The 14,736-nt window shown below is 46.5% G+C and overlaps 1 protein-coding gene across 1 annotated transcript in view; it reads left to right on the top strand.

Annotated features, from left to right (window-relative positions):
• LOC126291679 (DNA topoisomerase 2-like) overlaps positions 1 to 14,220 on the top strand; it is a 174,674-nt gene extending 160,454 nt beyond the window's left edge. Inside the window, exon 25 of the mRNA XM_049985274.1 lies at positions 13,292 to 14,220. Within this exon, the coding sequence (XP_049841231.1) occupies positions 13,292 to 13,416 (125 nt within the window). The 3' untranslated portion in view covers positions 13,417 to 14,220. The remainder of the gene's footprint in view (positions 1 to 13,291) is intronic.
• The last annotated feature ends 516 nt before the right edge of the window (positions 14,221 to 14,736 follow it).

Here is a 14,736-nt window from a genome sequence, read left to right as displayed (position 1 = left end):
CTTTCATAAGCCCATGGATGTGGAAGTCTGACACTGCTAAACCGGGATGGTGTAGTGCATGTGACAAGACAGTCAGGCCAAATTTGGCAAAAATTTCTATGGTCGCAGAACTGCTATGGGAGCTGCAGTTGCAAGTACTAGTTTTTGTTGTTCTCTGGTCCGACTGGTAATTCTACACTCCCAGCCTAGACTGTCACTTTGTAACGTTATAAATTGACATTATCATTATTTTTTTTACACACACACACACACACACACACACACACACACACACACACACACACACACACACACACACACACACACCAAGATAAATTATTTCCACTACTTCCGTATCCCAGAGGGCTGTGCACACCTCTTTTTCTGCATATTCTCATGTTTTGAACTACTATTGTGTTACAGAATTTGCATGTTGGCACTCTGTGGACTGTCTTTTGGATCCCGCTCTTGGTGGTGGTGGTGGTGGTGGTGGTGGTGGTGGTGGTAAGAAAACTGTCTTGCCTTATATTGGTCAGCACATCTGAATAAATTTCCACTCTGTCTTTCGTAAGCATCTCCAGAACCCATCTGGCACACAATTCACAATAAGTGTGTGTGAAACATTTTGTCCAGGGCATTACAGCCAAAATTCAGGTGTGTACACAGTCTCGTTGTAGTACTCTGCAGACTGACACAAATGCTTCGATAGACCCTCTTCATTGTGAGGGATTGCAGCTGAGAAGGTTTGACCGGGCTGTGATTTGTCGTGTATACCGTTTCGACAGCTACTGAAACTCATTAGGCACCATCCGTATCGTGTTATTCATATGACATACTTACTGAATAGTCTCCATACACCTTTAGCAAGTGTTTGGCCAATTATTTTTAGAGCGTTAGATACTCCACATACTGTCAAGCATGCAACCACAATATTAGCTGCTAATGGCAAGCGGGTTGGTACTGCACGTACCCAATGGTGAGCACAGCATGAGACTACAGAGGGTAGTTGAACTGCTTAGTCAGTAACTCACAAGAGTGCTACAGTGCTAGTGGCGTTGATACAAAGCAGAGCAACTGCAGCAAGATGAAAGCAAAATTTGCATTATATCTACTTTAGTTGCTGGAGTTGACGCTTCATCGAAAAGTAACCCAAGGAATTTCGCAGTGTGAGAGAAAGTGACAGATGAAATACTAGCATTTATGCAAGATAAATAAGAGGAATGTGTGGTGTTGTGTACACTCAGCTGTGTGGACAATGTACTTGAAGAGTACAATGACGACAATAAGTGTTCAGTAAGTGAAAGTTACACTGAAACAAGTGTAGAGCCATGTAGATGATGATGATGATGATGATGATGATGATGATGATGATGATGATGATGATCCTTATCAGACAGGCTGCCTCAAATCCTGTCACCAGTGAAACATAATGGAGGACTATCATTGGCAGAGGAACGAGTACTGAACATAACTATGTATGTAAAAGATCATTCGCAGCACAGTAAAAAAGACTATGAACAGATTTTGAATAAGCCTGCAGCAATGTGTGTGTAGTGCATAAGAATTATAGATATTAAAGATAAGACAAGGAACAATTCTTCAAAAAAAACTGATGTTTGCATGTTGCAAGGATGGTAATACAGTCTACAGGCTGTGTTTGACAGTGATTGTGTATGTTATGTACATCAAATTGCACATGATGTGGATTACAATGGTCTAAGGGGAAGCAGTGGATAATTGCACAACTGCAAAATGTGCTACTGAATTGGAAGGGGTAAGGTAATGAAATTTCAAACAAAATGTCAACTTCATGTGGCACAGCAAACTGTGGAATTAGCCTGAAAGTTTGTATATAAGATAAACAATCTTATTCCGTCATTCAGTAAGTAATTTGTTCTCATCTCTGAACAATTGGGGCTTGAAGAGGAAATGCGGATTAGAGGAACCCAGAAAATCAGAGGTGCCAAGTAACATCAACAGATATTAATGCCTCGATACATTCATATACAAATTTGCCAACTGTTAATCTGGTTAGTAAATTGATGGAAAGCCTTTTGTTATGCTGCAACAAGTTGGAGGTGCTCTGCATCCTACAGTTTTCTCGTGTGTTACCTTGCAAGGGCCCTCTAGGGGTTCACGGTTCTTTCATGAGTTGTGCATGGCGCACGTGGGGCCCTGAGCTATTGTGGCCCATTCTTCATTTCCTGGCTGCATTTCCTTCACCCTGCCCCCTCCCTCCCTATCCCCACTCCTTCCCTGTTGCCACCTCCTTCCCCTCCCTTCATCCTTTTTGGCGATTAGCTCCCCACTTGAGGTTTGACCTCCCCTTCAAAATTTAGTTTTTAGTGTTAGCAATATGGGAAGAATTCCCTCCCTAGCATTTACAGTGTGCCCCTCTCCCTCCCTCCCCCCTCCCTCCCCCCTCGCCCTCCCCCCTCGCCCTCCCCCCCTTCTCCCTCCAGCCCCCCCCCCTTCTCCCTCCAGCCCCCCCTTCTCCCTCCAGCCCCCCCTTCTCCCTCCAGCCCCCCCTTCTCCCTCCAGCCCCCCCTTCTCCCTCCAGCCCCCCCCTTCTCCCTCCAGCCCCCCCTTCTCCCTCCAGCCCCCCCTTCTCCCTCCAGCCCCCCCTTCTCCCTCCAGCCCCCCCTTCTCCCTCCACCCCCCCTTCTCCCTCCACCCCCCCTTCTCCCTCCACCCCCCCTTCTCCCTCCACCCCCCCTTCTCCCTCCACCCCCCCTTCTCCCTCCACCCCCCCCTTCTCCCTCCACCCCCCCCTTCTCCCTCCACCCCCCCCTTCTCCCTCCACCCCCCCCTTCTCCCTCCACCCCCCCCTTCTCCCTCCACCCCCCCCCCTTCTCCCTCCACCCCCCCCCCTTCTCCCTCCACCCCCCCCCCCCCTTCTCCCTCCACCCCCCTTTCTCCCTCCACCCCCCTTTCTCCCTCCACCCCCCTTTCTCCCTCCACCCCCCTTTCTCCCTCCACCCCCCCTTCTCCCTCCACCCCCCCTTCTCCCTCCACCCCCCCCTTCTCCCTCCTCCCCCCCTTCTCCCTCCACCCCGCCCCCTCTCCCTCCACCCCGCCCCCTCTCCCTCCACCCCGCCCCCTCTCCCTCCACCCCGCCCCCTCTCCCTCGACCCCGCCCCCTCTCCCTCGACCCCGCCCCCTCTCCCTCGACCCCGCCCCCTCTCCCTCGACCCCGCCCCCTCTCCCTCGACCCCGCCCCCTCTCCCTCGACCCCGCCCCCTCTCCCTCGACCCCGCCCCCTCTCCCTCGACCCCGCCCCCTCTCCCTCGACCCCGCCCCCTCTCCCTCGACCCCGCCCCCTCTCCCTCGACCCCGCCCCCTCTCCCTCGACCCCGCCCCCTCTCCCTCGACCCCGCCCCCTCTCCCTCGACCCCGCCCCCTCTCCCTCGACCCCGCCCCCTCTCCCTCGACCCCGCCCCCTCTCCCTCGACCCCGCCCCCTCTCCCTCGACCCCGCCCCCTCTCCCTCGACCCCGCCCCCTCTCCCTCGACCCCGCCCCCTCTCCCTCGACCCCGCCCCCTCTCCCTCGACCCCGCCCCCTCTCCCTCGACCCCGCCCCCTCTCCCTCGACCCCGCCCCCTCTCCCTCGACCCCGCCCCCTCTCCCTCGACCCCGCCCCCTCTCCCTCGACCCCGCCCCCTCTCCCTCGACCCCGCCCCCTCTCCCTCGACCCCGCCCCCTCTCCCTCGACCCCGCCCCCTCTCCCTCGACCCCGCCCCCTCTCCCTCCTCCCCGCCCCCTCCTCCCTCTCCTGCTTCGTATGACCAACCTTCCCTTCCTTATCTAGCCTCCTTCAGGGCTTCAATGCGCACCATCCACTGTGGGGGAGTGCTCCTTCAACAGGTATGGGTACCCTAATTGACCACACATCATGGACCACAATTTGTGTGTCCTGAAGAATGGTTCCCATACCAAATTCAGTGCTGCTCATGACACCTTCTCTGCTATCGATCTCACGATCCTATCTCCTGCCCTCGTGGCTTCCCTATATTGGTCATCCCACAGTGTTCTTTCCGACAGTGACAACTTTCCAGTGATTTTATTGTTCCCCTGCTGCCACCAGGCAGACAGCCCCCCATGTTGGGCATTCTGCAGGGCCAATTGGCCTTTATTTGTCTGCTGTCCACTTTGACACCTCCATCTCGAATTCCATTGGTGTAGTCATGAAGGCATCTCTGCCGCTGGCACTACTGTCTCCCTTTCCACAGATCCTCCTTGTCGTCGACTGGTATCGTGGTGGACCGTGGTTGTTGCAGTCGCTGTCCAGGGCCACTGATGGGTGCTGCAGTGATTAAAGTGACACCCTTCACACACCAACCTCCTCACTTTTAAGCATCTCTGTGCTAAGACTCGTTACCATATTAAGCAGAGTAAAAAGGAATGCTGGGAGTGCTATGTTTCCTCCCTGGGGACATATGCGTAATCGTCGCAGGTTTAGTCCTGGCTCCGTAGCTTTCTGGGCTGCCAGCAGTCAACTGTCCAGGCTCTGAACTACCAAGGTGCTCTATGCACTGATCCATTGGTCCTCACAGAACACCTCACGACACACTTTGCCCCCCCCCCCCCCTTTCCAGACGTCTCCCAGAGGTCTTCAACCACATTTCGCTCACAGGTGCTTCTCCTTCACAATGACAAAGACAGTAAAATTACCCTGTCCTTAAGTCCGGGAAAGACCCAATGTCGCTTGACATTCATTGCCCAATTAGCCTGACGAATGTACTTCGTAAACTGCTCGAAAGGATGGTCAACTTTAGATTTTGTTGGTTACTCGAATCTTGGGGCATTTTGTCCCCCGTATCAGTGTGGCTTCCGGGCAGGATGATCAATTGACCATTCTCTCTTGACTGGAATAAGCCATCTGACAGGCTTTTACTCCCCACCAGCACCTTGTCGTGGTCTTCCGGGTTAGAGTTGGTGCTTCACTCAGTGTCCCTCAGATTCAGGAGAATGGTATCCCACAGGGTTCTGTACTAAGTTTCACACTCTTCCTCATTGCCTTCCAAGGCCTTGTGACCTCTGTTGGGCCTCTGGTTACCCCAGCATTGTACGTCGACGATTTTTGCATCTGGTGGAGATCCCACTCAGAAGCGTCAGCTGAGTGCCAGCTCTGAGGTGCCATCTGATGGACCTCTACATGGGCGACAGCCAGTTTTCTCCTTCCAAAACGTGGCTTACGCATTTTTGTCGTCAACCGACAGTACATCTCGATCTAGAACCTTATTTACGCAACCAGCTCATCGACATTGTAGCACAGTCCTGTTTTTGGGGCTCATTTTTGATAACAAGTTGACATGGGTGCCCCACATTCACCACCTAAAGACTACATATTAAGAGGAAGCCTAATGCTCTCTGCCTCCTGGCCCACACTTCTTGGTGTAGACTGTTCCACTTCTCTGTCTTTCCTGTGCCCTGGTCTTCTCCAGGCTAGATTATGGTGGTCATGTTTATGGCTCATCAGCTCCTTCTGCTTTGAAACTCCTTGACTATGTCCATCATTGTGGGGTACGTCTGGCTATTGGTGCCTTTAGCACTAATGCTGTTAATAGGCTCCTCACAGAAGTGGGGATTCCAACTCTACACATCTGACACAGCCAACTCTTTGTTTCCTATGCAATTGCCATTCACCAGTTCTGTGACCATCCTGTGTACCCTGTGTTCTTCGTCGGTGAAGTCTGTATCCCTCCTAACATGTCTTTCCCCCACACCACCCCTTGGATGGTGCCTAGACCACAGATTAGGACTTGTCTATTCCAGGGTCCTAAGGTCTCTGTCGCTCCTGCGTTTTCCAGTGTCTTGTCGGTGGCACCTTGGAACTTTGCAAGGATGTCACAATCTTTTACACTGATGGTTCCAAGACTATCGATAAGGTGGATACGCTTTCACGTCTCTCACTGGCTTCAAACACCATTTATTGCCAGGGTCATGTAGTGTGTTCACAGCAAAGCTTCTAGCCATTCACGGGGCCCTCTTTTTTTATTTCTCAGGCCTTCTTCCACAGTGTTTTAATTTGTTCAGACTCCATGAGTAGCCTGCAGGCTATTGACAGATGCTACTCTTGTCATCATTAGGTATCTGCTATCCACGACCTTCTCTCTACCCTTGAGCCTGTTCAGTCGTCTTTCTCTGCATCCCAAATCATGTAGGCATCCCAAGCAATGAACTGGCTGATTGTTTGGTTAGAGAAGCAGATACTTACCCCATTTCCTTTGAAGATTCCAACTGCGGATATGCGGATCTACATCAAATATCTCATTGCCCATAACTGGAAGGCCATCTGGAGCACTACTTCTTGTAGTAATAAACTGCGCACTATTAAGGAATCTACTGCAGTTCGGTGCTCTTCCTTCCGTTCCTCTCAGTAGTAGTCCACTGTTTTATGCCGTTTACCCATTGGTCATACCCAGCTCACACATTATTTCCTCCTATGTAATGACCCACCCCCACAATGTGGTTGTAGAGCCAGTTGACGATATCTCCCATATTGATGGGAGATCCCCTTCTTCGGCCCTTTGTGTTAAGTATAGTCTTCCCAATTCCCTACATTTTATGTTAGCAGATGAAACACGGATGGTGAACTTGTCCTATGTTTCCTTCGTGAAATTGGTGTTTATTTTCAGATACAAGGTTGTCATTTAGGCTTGGAGCAGGGGCGGGTTGGTTTTGGTTGGGACTTCTTTTACAGTCTTCTCTTCTCTGCCCACCTCTCCTTTTCCCCGTTTTTTCAATTTGGTTTCACATATTATGCCTTTACTGTGTGTTTTACTGTTAATTATTTTATAATTTGACTCCCCTTACTGGATCCGTCCACTTTTCGCAGATTCTCTTTCTTCTGTCACTCACTCCAGAAGTGTGGATCTGATAACCTCCCAGTTTAGTCCCCTCTCTATTATATTCCCATAACCCGTCTCAATCAATCAATCTATCTTGCAGGGGAAGTAGGGAATATTGAAAGAGTGAGAGGAGCAAATTATGCATTCTGAAAAGTGTTTGACATAGTGTTTCGTGCTACTTGGAACCACTGGACAAATTCAGCCTCTGGATGTTTGCTTTTTCTATGTCTATAAAATATATTATCGCTCTATCTGCAGCTATGCTTTAAAAGGACAGCCAGTTTCGTGATAAGCTCCACAACAGACTGTTTGCCATTCAGTTGCATGCCGTCACATTCCATCAGTTCTCATTACTCTGTTAAAACTGTTTGATTCTATATGCATTCTTTAATTGTGGATACTTGGCCGAATGTCCTAAACACTTTATAACTCCCAAGGAATGTTTTTGATCTTGATGGTGTGAACCTTTGTGATCCATGTGGCATGTTATTTTTCATTTGGTGTTCATGGTGCACATTAATGGTTTGTTTTTAATGTTTCAGAAATGTCGACAATGTCTATTTTGTGACTTGTTGATACATACATCCCATTGGTCTATCTCTGCACCTTTCGGACACTCATTTTGTCACTCTCCTGACGCACATGGGGAGTCATTAGCAACTAATACTTGTTCTGTTGGAACTTTTAACAGAACACTTTCAAATAAAGATTGAACTTGAAACCTTGCACTCAAGGGGTCCTTGTTAGTGAACACGAGGAATAGCAGGCATTCATTGTGGAAAGACTGTTACAGCTTTGGTCATCTTGTGTCGTCCAGTATCTCCATCACTGTGTATATCTCTCTTCGATCTACCTATTATACTTGTAAAGCATTGTCATAGCAACTTGCCGTATGAGAGCCAAACATCAGTTTTTTTGAGAGATCACTCCATTCAGACTCACATAGTACCCTGTGACAACTGTCACTTGCGGTGGTGGTTTCTCTCATCATGCCACTTCAGCTATTAAAGAGAAGTTCATCACTGACCATTCTTGCAACACAAGTGTGTGTAATATAGAGACCTCTTCTAATTAGACATTCTTTTATTGACTAGGTTGCTAATCTGCTTGCTTTTAATTTCCAGTAAAGAGTAGCAGCATTAAAGGAGTGTTCGTTGAAATATTAACTGTGCAGATGCTGTTGATTTGATTTGATTTTAACGGGGAAGCTAAAACAGCTAAGGTCTAACCCGCCATGCCCGCACCGAAACTAAGTTTATTGTGCGGTATGGCTCCCTTTATACCTAGTAAAGTCAACGAATGCCTCTAAATAGTACAGGGAGTCCCTCTACCAGTTCTTTGTTAGACACAATTTCTTCAGGTTTAGTTGTACCGAAGATTCTGTATCTTTTACTCTCCAATACCATGCATTCTAAAATTAGGTGTGATGCAGTTTCTTCACACTCGTCACAGATCCTACATTTAGGGTCCTCTTCTGTTATCCCCATTGTGTGTAAGTATTTTTGAAATTCCCATGGCCGGTCATCAGTCCAGTCATAAGTTTGATCTCTTTCCTGTTCAATCCCAGGATTACAGAGCTTCTTTTAAAACATGGCTTGGGCATCATTACCTTCCCATGTTTTTGTTTATGAACCTTGGTCCAATATTCTACATGCTGTTTCCTAAGCCAGTTCCGTAATTCGAATTTGATCATAGCCTTGGTGATAGTCAGGACAGGTTCCGGTCCAATAAATTGAGTTGTTGCCCCCCCCCCCCCCATCCTGGCCAATCTGTTGGCTTGTTCTTGCCACAGATCCCCGAGTGGCCAGGGATCCATACTAGGTTTACCCTATTGCTTCCCCTATCTCCACCAGAGCCCTGTGGCATTCTGCAACAATCGTAGATCTTGTTGCATGAGCTGCTAATGATTTCAGGCCTGCCTGGCTGTCTAAATGCCATGGTCCTTGTAGCACCTATGCATTTTATCCTCCACACATGCCCTGAGTGCAGTAATTTCAGTTTGGAATACAGAGGCCAGATTTCCTAGAGAGATGATTCTCTCCGGTCTTGGCTGAACCCTGTACACCCCTGCCCCAACGCCTTGGTCTGTTTTCGACCCAACGGTGAACCAAACAATGGCCCTGAGTGGTGTCAAACTGTTTTTTCCCACTGCTCCCTACTTCCAATTATTATGTTTTAAGGCTTGTTGAAGCAGTCGGAAGTTGTTATATAGTCGGCAGGCATTTCCCCAGCCACTCCTATATTTACCTCACTCACTATATTAGTGTGTCATTCTGGATATCTGAATGAGACCCAGTTCTTGCCAGTTTTAAGTCTGTGCACCCCAGCTGCTGCCTCCCTCTTGACCCAAAGGTGTAGTGGAGGAATGTCCAGCATGGCTTTCATTCCAGCGGTTAGTGCGCTGCTAATTCTGTATGTTATGGCTAAGGAGGCCAATCGCTGCACCTTAGCAATCTCCTTAGCTGCAACCCGTTGTTCTACCTTCTTCCACCACAATACGGCCCTGTAGGAAATCCTAGGTCTGACCACCGTGGTGTATATCCAGTGCATACCCCTGGGGCTTAAGCTTAAGTTTTTGCCACAAGCCCTTATAGTATTCACTAGAGTACTTCTTGCCTTGGAGCAGATACTCTTAATGTGAGGGGTCCATGTCAGCTTCTCATCTAAGGTTACCCCATAGATATTTCACTATCCCCTTCACAGATAGTTTTATTGAAGAGCTCCAGATTCCAACTTGAGTGTTGAATATGTCTCTTCATAAATGGCACCACAACAGTCTTCTTAGGATTAACCCTCAGATCCTGTTTGTTGCACCAATTTTGTACAATGTACAAACTTTCTTGTGCCATATTTCTAACCTTGTCAGTAAATTTGCCAAGTATTACTATGACAAGGCCATCTGCATATCCTTGATAAAAGCATTGTCTGAAATGTAATTCCTCAGTGAGTTCATTCACCACTAGATTCCACAATAGAAGGGACAAAACTACTACTTGTGGGCAGCCTTTAGTGGTGGTAATTACTAACTTTTCATTAATCATGGTAGCCTCTACTTTCCTTCCACTAAGCATGGCCCTGGTCCACCTGCATATAGTGGTCCCCAGGTTATGTACCTCTGCCGCCCTTACCATGTAATTGAAGATAGTGTTACCGAAGGCCCCCTCGATATCCAGGAAGATGCAGAGGGCTATTTCTTGGAAGTGAAGGGCTTTCTCCACCTTACCAACAAATTGGTGGAGAGCTGACTCGCATGATTTACCTGGTTGATGTGTGTGTTGATATGCGTGTTGGTTTGAATGTAAAGGGGCCCTACTTAGCCTCCTCTCTCCAACATATACATTAACCTGTTTTTCCAATGTTTTGAGAATGAAAGAGGACAGATTGATTGGTCTCATATCCGTAGCCTTGGTATGATCAATTCTCCCTGGCTTTGGATTGAAGACAACCTTCACTTCCCTCCAAGCATTGGGAATGATTCATACTGCTAGGCTAACTCTGAATAGCCTGCATAGGGCTCTTATGAGCTTTCCTCCTGCCTGTTGCAAGAGAGATGGAAAAATTCCATTTGGCCAAAGTGACGTGAACGGTTGGAATGTTCCCACCACCCATTGGATTTTATTAAAGTTCACACACTCCTTGGCCGATTACCAGTCCTACCATCGAGTGCCTGAGAACCATTTTCTCTCCGGGATCACATTCTGGAATGTGTTGTCCGGCAGAGCATATTGAGGAAAGCGAGTTTTGACGAGCAGTTCCAGTGTCCTTCCTCAACGTACCTCTTGGATTGGTTGGTATTCTAGTGAGAATCTTGTGAAGTCTGGCTTATGCAGTTGTGCTCTACACTTCCTCACAGGATGCCTTCCAGGATGCCTTCTTTGCTTGTCTGGTTGCAAGATTGTAGTTGACAAGGGACTCAAGATATTTAGCCCATTGTCCTTTACGTCTCGCAGTATTAAACAAACTCTGTATCTGTTTTCTTTGCATTTCAAAGTTATTCCACCAAGGCACACTCCTGTTTGTGCAGTTGTCATGATATTAGTTCACTATGGCAAACAGCCTCTGCTACTTCCTCAAATTATACTGGATTCCGTATCGAGGTTTTAATTTCCGATAAGCCTAAGTCAAGGTCCCTGCTGTGTGTCTCCCAGTCTGTTTTCCTGGGATTCCTATAGGTCATGGTCTGTCTGATTCCGATATCAACCTTGAATTTAATGTACACGTGGTCCAATGAGGATGGCTCCAACACCACATGCCATTGTTTGACATAGCTGCCCATCATCATGGAACTAAAGGTTATGTCAACTACTTCTTGCCTTCTGCTATTCCTGAATATAGGTTCATTGCTCCTATTCAAGACCTCTTAGTTGTTAGCGAAAAGGAATTTAAGAAGGTACTCACCTCTACTGTTGGCGTCCTTGCTACCCCACACTAGGTTGTGGGCATTGGCGTCGCATCCCACCAGCAGTTGGTTACCTTGCCAATGCAAGCTTCTACCGGTCTCCTCACCTCCAAGGGAAGAGGAAAGCTGCCTTCGCAAGGAAGGTATGCTGAAGCTAAAACAATTTCCCCTCGTGATACCTTCCTCACATTATTGCATTTTAATGGTCAATAAGTCCCTAGAGCAGAAATCCATCACTGGCATGAAAGAAATTTCATTTCTTACATAGATGCTTGTTCTGAAGTTTCTTAGATTTCTAACATAAATCAGCTTACCTTAAGTGACACCGATGCCTGATACACCCCCTTTATATAAATAGGGTTCTTGTATTAGGACCGCGTCCACTTCTTGCCTCCCCAGGCAGCGACTCAGGGTAGCAGAGGCCCCTTTACTGTGCTGCAGATTAATCTGCAGCACCTCCAGTCTCCGTCTTGCTGCCATCTGTGATGTCTTTGAGAACCCTGAAGGTAATCTGCAAGAACCCTAAAAACAATTTCAGGTCCTGTTCCTGCCGGGGTGATTTCTCTCTGACCCTCCACTACCAGGGTTCATACTTCTGTTTGATAACTCTCAAGTCTTCTGTTGAGACTTCAGGGCCCTATTTTCCCGAACAGGGACTTCCTTAAGGATCTTGGGTACCCATATTGATATCTTTGCAGTCTTAAGAAGCTTCACTGCCATCTTAACCAGCAGCTTTGCATCTTCCCATGGGGATATCATGGGCACCTAGTCCTTGAGCCATTCTAATGTGGGCACCCCCTCACAGACAAAAATGAGGGTACCACTATCTAGACGGACTCCTGAAGGTGGTCCCTGGGCCAGTGCCCCCCCCCCCCCTCCCCCAGTCTTCTCAAAGACGGCCGTCTGTAATAGTTCCTCCTGCTGCCAGGTGATGGCCACATGTGGATAACCTCCCTGGATAACTGCCATCCAAAAAACACAGACTGAAGTACTATAGGTCTGTTTCCTTATTTCTTCCCTCCATTTTTTCTGGACCTGCTTATCCAGGGAGTCTATAATTCCTCCTTTATCCACTTGCTACCTGTCTTTGATGTACTGGGGGTCTGCTTATCCCTTTCAACCTGAGACAGGTTCCCCCCTTTAATTCCCTTCACTTGTCTTTAGGAAGCCGTTCTTTCCCTTCCTTTTTCCTCTGTTCCCTGAGTAGTTTCCTCCTCTGGGCTCCAGGCAAGCCTTAGATCGTTATCTGGTCTAGTTTCTCAGTTGCAGTTCCCAATTCTGGCTCAGGTCTAGACGCTGATTCAGTAGTGGGAGTGCCTTCCATCGGTACTGACATCAATGTTTGGCTATCTGAGGTCTCAAGTTTGCACCTCAGTTTGTTTTTCTATTATGTTTTCTTTAACCGTGTCTATATAGGTACCACGAGATTTGGGGATCTAAAAGGTCCACACCACGAATACCCTGGCCTGGTGTAAGGCTACTTATTCAGGGAGGTTGTGCAGTATCCCTGAGGCTCCATTTGCGACACACATTTCCATGTGCTGCGCACCCCTCTGAACGGATTGCATCACACCTTGGGTTGGGTCAGGGAATTGGGTAGTACTAGAAGTTGATAGGGAAGATGGGAGGTTGTGGGCCACTCTTTATGGTAGTAGTTCATCTAACTTCGGCATAGACCTCAGCTTCACACAAATACGCAAGCCTCTCCACCTGCACGGACAGTGCTTTATCAAGGTGGTGTCCCCTGGAGAGGGCAAATGTTACTATAACAGAATGTCATAGCACTTCCCAGTTTGTCTGCTAGTTACCACAGCTACCAGAAATTTCTTTATAATTATTGCCAGTCTGCTTCCTTTTTGTTACTTGTGATTTGGTTTCTGTACAAGTTGTAAGTAATCCTTTGGTCCTGATATTTTGTCTGCCACTACCTTTTATTTTTCTATATAGGGCAACAAAGAAATTACGGTATGAGATTTTCACTTGTATAGAATACACAATAAATTTATTTCATTCTGAGGACTGCATAATGTAACAGGTTTATGGCCATACTTCTGTGTTATAGGGGGAAAAAAGGCGGCCTCGGACAACGATCTTGAAATGGAAGTGGAAAGAGTAGCTCCAAAGACGAAGCCCAGTCGACCAAGGAAAGCTGCAAACTACATTGTAGATGATGACAGTGACTTCTAATTCCTTGTGTACATTTTTAAGTGCTGTTTTTACCCTCCACTTTGTTCAGTTTTGTGTATTTTAAGACAGTCACCTTCTAATGATAGATTGGTGACTAATATGATTCAGCATTTTGGACATTATAGTACAAACTCTGTATTTTAAATTCCGCAAAGCTGTAGACATGTCAGTGCTCAGTGGTTTATGACTGTATTGTGAACAGAACAGTAGCTTCTTTGCTGTGCCTTAGCAGTATGTGCTATGCTTTTATATTTTTATTTTATTGCAGAAACTGTGAAAACGAAAAACTGAACTGTTTGGAAACTAATATTTTGCAAGCTTAATAGCATGATTTTAATAAGAAAGTAGTAGTATCATTGCTACTTTTTTGCTCTTAATCATGCAGCAGTTGTCAGTTAAGCAGAAGGCTTTTTAAAGTGTTATGTGATTTTTTTTTTTATTCAGTGTTATTGTATGTGTTTAATTCGATTGTATTTAAACTGGTATTAAATATGCTATTATTTTTTATTCAATGTACAGTTTACAAATTAAACAGTGAATTGAACTTCGTAGACAAACCCAATGATTGAGTGACAATAGTTTGCACCTTAGAATCATCTCAATTATCTTGAGCAAAGTTTTACTGTAATCCACTTTTAAAGTTTGTTTTACCATTATTACTGTATTAGACATATTTAGCATATAAATAGTTGAAAACTGGTTCTTTATTTTAAGTTGCAGATGGTTTAATTATTAATTGTACTGTTGAATACTCGAAATGTATGTTTTAGTAAAATACAATAAAAATGTATTGTTTTGTAATACTGATGGTACTGTAGGGAGTACAACTCTGGCTTTATAATTACATCTCAAATTATGATATACTCCACAGGGATGTAAGTCACAGACACATATAATGTTGCACAATTCACTAATTCAAAATCAGAATACCTGTATATTCTGATATAGTTTGTTATTAACATTTTGGTGACCAGCCTCGACACAGATTGGGCCACACCACTGTGTTAAAAAGATTGAGCCAGACTGTGGCTCGGGCTGCAGTTTTCTCAAACACTGGTAAGGAATCTGTAGCCTCCAGTACATCATTACAAAACTGTCGCATTCCTACAGTACTGGTATAAAACACCTACCCACAGTCATAAGAGGATGGGCTCTTCATAATTCATTGCTTTATAGTATACAGTACAAGCACTCTGAGACTGTCTACAGTATCAGTTTGGGTAGATATGAATGAAAGAAACACTTTTGGGTTTTGTTAGGACTCCTAATATAAAGTTGTGATTATTGCTTTAAGAAATATAGTTACATCATTTTTAGTTT

The sequence above is a fragment of the Schistocerca gregaria genome, chromosome 9, assembly GCF_023897955.1.
Source record: "Schistocerca gregaria isolate iqSchGreg1 chromosome 9, iqSchGreg1.2, whole genome shotgun sequence".
NCBI lineage: Eukaryota > Metazoa > Arthropoda > Insecta > Orthoptera > Acrididae > Schistocerca > Schistocerca gregaria.
This window is presented reverse-complemented; position numbering and strand designations above follow the sequence as displayed.